Raw genomic sequence first — 5,532 nt, 5'->3', positions numbered from 1 at the left:
TTTCAACTAATATTGATAAAATTTTAATGACAAAAATAAACTAAAGAGTAGTATTAACTATTAATATGGAACTATTTCAAAATTATTAGATTAAGAAACAAATAATTAATTAATTAATTTAATTAAGTAACAAACTATCATCTAATTAGTGTTAACCCAATATTTATTTATAAACATTAAAAAATATAATTATTGAATAAACATTATTTATTTATTAAGAATACATTTTTAAATAATTTATACTATTAAGTAAATATTGAAAGAACCAAAATTATTTATTTAATTAAAATTGTTAACTAATATTTAGTCAATATTTTTTTACCAATCATTAATCAATGTTTTTAATTGATATTTAGTTAATATTGACTTATATTTACCTAACACTATTGTGATATACTGCAGCTATATATATTTATATTATATTTTGATTTATTCATATTACTCAACCATTTTATTTAGTTTTTAAAATTATGGTTCAGACGTTCAGTGATCAATTGTTCCGCTTAAATTGTCTTGACCGCAATGATCCTCATAAAAATAGCAATAGTTACTTTTTTAATAAACAAAATATAAGTACACTAATAATGTATGAAAGTAAAAACATCCACACACGCTTTCATATATACCTATACAAAACCAAATAAAAAAAAACATTACAATTGATAAAAACATTATTTATTTGTTTGTTGAAGTCAGAGATATTAATATTAAATATTTATTTATATTATATAATAAAAAGTTAATTGAATCTTATGAGTCTTAACTAACTCTTAGATCATTTTCTTAGACTGCGAAAAATAGTTAAAAAAGAAAATTTATTTAGTTTTAGAAAAAAAAGTGTTACATATTAATCATAGTTTAATTATATTTTAAGAGTTTTTGAACGTTTGTCTGCGAAGGGTGCTTGAGCCAAATATATTTTTAACGGTTCTTCTATTTCATGATCACTTGCACTTTTGAATTTTACTTGTTTTTTTATGGATTCTAAAAAGATAAAAAAAAAGTCATATAATTGATATATTTATAATATATTTTGAGCTTTTGGATAGGTGTTTAAATATTCCCAATTAATTGTGGTTAAATTACAGATTATTGCACATAACAACATAATAAGCAGTTATTGCCTATCGGTTTACAAAAATATTCTGCTCAACTAATGATTATTAGAATTTAGAAGTAATTTTGAGCGTTGACCCTATGGAATCTTGGTATATAAGTATTTAAATAATAATAATATTTTAATTTAATATAATTGGTGGCTGACCAATCTAATCTTATTTATTCATACATAGCTACACAAAAAAGGAACAAAATAACTAAATGATAATTACAACCTAACCAATATAATTAACACAATATAATGGTCAGAAACCAGTACATTTTCTTGAAAGAATTAAGTATCCAAATTGCAAGTGTTATATAAATTGATTTATATTTTCCACATACTTACTTAAAATAATTGGAAATATAAACAAATCGCAAAACTTCTTTTTCCCCTTTTTACCAGTAAATGAATAGTCCGCAAGAAAACAATTTGTAAATAGTTTTGACATGATTCTTTTCACGGCCGTTTTTACATTTTTCCCTCCAACATGTGATAATTCATTTATCTATAAATATAATTAATTATAATTCTGTTTTACTTTTCTAGTTATTTAAAATATAATATACTTACCAAAGCTTTTTTGAATTCTTGATCGCCCAAAGTTTTGTCCTTTAAAGTGTTTAAATCCACCACATTATCTATTGGTATAGAGCAATCTGACATACAGTTTATGTCTACATTTGTTTGTTCATAAAATTTAGTTGGTTTATCCTCCAGAAACTTTTCAATTGATTGTACTCTCTCTAACAATTCATAGTGATTATTTGTTAGTGTGTTTGTAATATGTTTCAGCTCTACTTTGAAATACATAATATGTCTTACGATTTGTTTTTTGAACTCTTTATCTAAAAGTGAAAAAAAACATATGCTATAAATTAATCCTAGTATAAACCAATAATATACTTACCATTAATCGCATCATGATCTTCACATAATGAAAATGATTTTCTTCCAGTGGATTCCTCCAGATCAAAAGGAACTTCATTGTTAGAAAAATCTGTAACATTATTATAAAACTTATTTCAGACACTGTTGTGATTCAGTGATTGATCTGGTATTAAACAATAATTTTAATAAATAATAATCATCAATCATTAGAGGTACAAAATTCTTATGACTTGTTTAATTTATTCATGAATAACTTTACCAGGGCTATTCCGAGGACTTATGTATCTAATATTTTCCATATGATTTCTTCTTTCTTTAGAATTATCAGTTTTAAATTTAAGTTTTCTGCTAAAAAATGATGTCTCTTCAGCCTCTGAAAATTAATTTTTTTTTAGATTTACATTAATTATTTTAGTATTTAGTATTTATTCAGTATTAAATAATCAGTAAATTTCTAGTTTACCAGGTACCGTAAATTTTAGATATTTTTTCCAATGTTACTTTTTAACACTGAAAACAATGGTCTAATGAAAATTTACGCAGATCATTAGGTTTAAAGTAATATATTATGATATATATAATTATATTTTTCAAATAAAATGTTAGGTCAATATACTTATAGGAAACAACTATTAATCATACTTTAAAAGTGCAAAATTTAAGTTAATATAGATTAAAACAATAAAAATAGTAAATATAGGGTGGACTGGAAAATTTTTAAATATCATTATACATTATTTTTTTTTTTACCATCATTATCTGAATTAATCATAGCAGGCGAGAATAATGATGTCTGTGTATTGTTACTTTCATCATAACAGTTTCTTTTCAACAATAGAGATTTTTCAGCATCTATAGGACATATTGTAAATAAAATAAAAAAATTAAGTTAATATTGATTAAAACAATAAAAATAGTAAATGAAGAGTGCCTGGTATTTTAGAAAATTTATTACATTATATTACATTGTTGTTTTCTTTTTCTTACCGCCAATATCTGAACTAATCATAACAGGTGACAATAATGATGTCTGCGTGTGGTTTTTGTCATCAAAACTATTGCTTTTTAACAATGTAGATTTTTCAGCATCTATTATGGGGCAGCATAATATTATAAAACATATTTCAATTAAAATATACTTGTGGGTAATATATAATTAAACTAGCATTTTAATAATCCCATATTATGATTTTATATTCCAACTATCAAAACCCACAGCATATATAAATTAAACAAGTTACTATTACAAAATATATTTTATTTAGACGTAGGTAGTTAAAATCTAATATTTACGTCTAATATTTTCTTGTTGATAGGCTTTTTTCTTAGAATTATTATCTCCAAATGTAACTTTCCTTTTAAAAGTAAATGATGTGTTTTCAGTCCCTGAAATTTCATTTTTTTTATGATAACAGTTTTCATTTATTGGAGTATATATTATATTATTTTATTACTTAAAAATTGCAAAATTCAAGGTAATATTGATTAAAACAATAGATTAATAAAAATAGTTTGGGTGGAAGAGTTTTAAATAATCATATATTAAACAACATTATTTTTTTTTCTTACCGTCATCTGAATTAATCATAAGATGCGAGGATGATGATCTCTGTGTGGTTTTTTTCATCAAAATTGTTTCTTTTTAACAATGTAGATTTTTCAGCATCTATAGGGCAGCATAATATTATGAAACATATTTTAAGTAATTTTGCATATACTGGCATTTTGATAATCTTATATTATTATTTTATTTAGACATAGTTATATTTTACCTGGACTTTTGAGAGAACCTATATGACGACTAATATTTTTCAGTGGATTAGCTTTTTTTTTTTAAATTATCAACTCCAAATGTAAGTTTCCTTTTGAAAGATAATGTGCCTTCAGCCCCTGAAATTATATAATATATTTATTATATCAGGTTAAAATATTATGATAATGAGTTTTAATTAAATTGCATATTACAGTCAAATACAATAATAATACCTTCGATTAAAAAATGACTGATCACCAACAACAACAATGGTACCTACGGTATAAATTAAAATTAAGTATACAACTGACACTAATAGTATGATGTTACAACATAAAAAAGTAAAAACAATAAAATAATAATAATGTTCTAAATACTAACCAAGAACAATACTACAACATATATAACTGAAATTGGTAGGTCCTCAACAGCCCCTCGGTGTCAACTGAAAACTTGATAGGTATAATAAGTCTTGACTCTTGAGACTAAAATAACAATAGAAATATTGCAAAATAAAAAGTATTATATTATTATAAATATAATATGTACGGCCCTTTTACAGCCATGCATACGTATCATATGAGAGTTTTTCGATTTATATTAGGTAGGTATATAAGTTCGTACTCGCCGACTTGCTTGAACTAATTTGCTCTATTGTGTAGTCGACGCCTACTAAGATATAAATCGAAAAACGCTGGCTATGAAACGGGCCCGATAATGATATTATATTAGATACCGGTGACAATTAGGTATCCACTTGTCGAAAACTCAGCCACTCATCAGTCATCAATATTTGAATAAAAGAATAATATGGATTGTAGTCGCAACTCGCAATACTTGTACTCATACCCGCGCGTTACCTTCACTTGTCAACTTCGTATCAATATAAATTTTAAAACTGTTAAGTTTAAATTGAAAAACAATAACAAAAAAAAAAATTGAAAAAAGATGTCGTCTACGCGTTGTTTGTTGTTTAAACAGAACGGTACTCGAAAGTCGAAACAAAAAGTACAAGAGCGATGGCCGACGAGCGACGCCAAAACAAATAATTTTGACTGTATCTAATAACGAACTACGTCGGCGACGGCTGCACGATGAAAATAATCGGTAATCGGTATCCGACGACACAGGACTCGGAAGAATTGCAAAATGATGGCGTGGTTTGTGTTGTTTACACAGAACGGGACGCGAAACAAAAGTCGAGAACGACGAATGACGCACACCGCGATGAAAAGGAAAATGACGATCCGAAATGTACAGCATACGAATTACGAACAACGACGAGTAAATAATATGGCGGCGATAGACATAGATTATAGATACAGTAAATTGTACGTTGTTTTATACGGATTACCAATTCTAGATTGTTAATTGATATTATCATATTATATTGATATTTAATGACGAGACCACATTCTTCCGTGGACGAGACAATCCGCGATGGTACCAGTACGTAGTATAAAAATAGATTGTTCACGAATAATTGTGATTGATAAATGATAATAGAAGTCAGAAGATATCACTACGCGTCAATGCGTCCGACAATAATAATGTATATTTCAGATTTCTTCTTTACCAGACACCCCTTTTTTTTTGGACTTATCCAGTATTCTAGTTGTTACTAATTAGATATTATAATATTAAATACGATGATGATGCGCTACCACAGTCTGCCGGTTGTGAACTTGTGAGTTGTGAACCATATACAGCCAGTTCCAAATAGTACAACTGTATAATATACCAATTCAGTCTAATTGTTACTATGGCGCTAATCTTTTACGTAGGT

General features: G+C 26.3%; 1 protein-coding gene across 2 annotated transcripts; it reads right to left on the bottom strand.

Moving 5' to 3' along the window:
- Positions 1–377: 377 nt before the first annotated feature.
- LOC100160707 lies at positions 378–5,123 on the bottom strand. Of its 2 annotated transcripts, XM_008184499.3 has the most exons (12): positions 4,483–5,123; positions 4,128–4,231; positions 3,766–3,883; positions 3,563–3,659; positions 3,287–3,379; positions 2,981–3,082; positions 2,744–2,845; positions 2,253–2,366; positions 2,013–2,102; positions 1,676–1,950; positions 1,451–1,610; positions 378–984 (listed from the first exon to the last, which is right to left on the bottom strand). In XM_008184499.3, the coding sequence occupies exons 4-12, from the start codon at positions 3,618–3,620 to the stop codon at positions 863–865; spliced, it is 1,116 nt and encodes a 371-aa protein (XP_008182721.1). In that variant the 5' UTR covers positions 3,621–3,659; positions 3,766–3,883; positions 4,128–4,231; positions 4,483–5,123; the 3' UTR covers positions 378–862. The 2 variants fall into 2 exon arrangements, with proteins under 2 accessions (XP_008182721.1, XP_029346299.1); XM_029490439.1 differs by lacking the exons at positions 4,128–4,231; positions 4,483–5,123 and adding an exon at positions 3,980–4,028.
- Between the last annotated feature and the right edge of the window lie 409 nt (positions 5,124–5,532).

This window comes from Acyrthosiphon pisum, chromosome A2 (genome assembly GCF_005508785.2).
Source record: "Acyrthosiphon pisum isolate AL4f chromosome A2, pea_aphid_22Mar2018_4r6ur, whole genome shotgun sequence".
NCBI classification, from domain to species: Eukaryota; Metazoa; Arthropoda; class Insecta; order Hemiptera; family Aphididae; genus Acyrthosiphon; species Acyrthosiphon pisum.
The sequence above is the reverse complement of the archived record's forward strand: the minus strand, read 5'-3'. Positions and strand labels throughout refer to the sequence as shown.

Excerpts from the sequence above, each read along its gene's own strand:
- LOC100160707 (XM_008184499.3), bottom strand. The coding sequence starts at position 3,620 with ATGAAAAAAACCACACAGAGATCATCATCCTCGCATCTTATGATTAAT. Across the intron at positions 2,367-2,743 it reads GATTAATTCAGATAATGATG|AGGCTGAAGAGACATCATTT; the intron begins GTAAAAAAAAAA and ends ATTAATTTTCAG. Across the intron at positions 985-1,450 it reads TATATTTCCAATTATTTTAA|AATCCATAAAAAAACAAGTA; the intron begins GTAAGTATGTGG and ends TTATCTTTTTAG.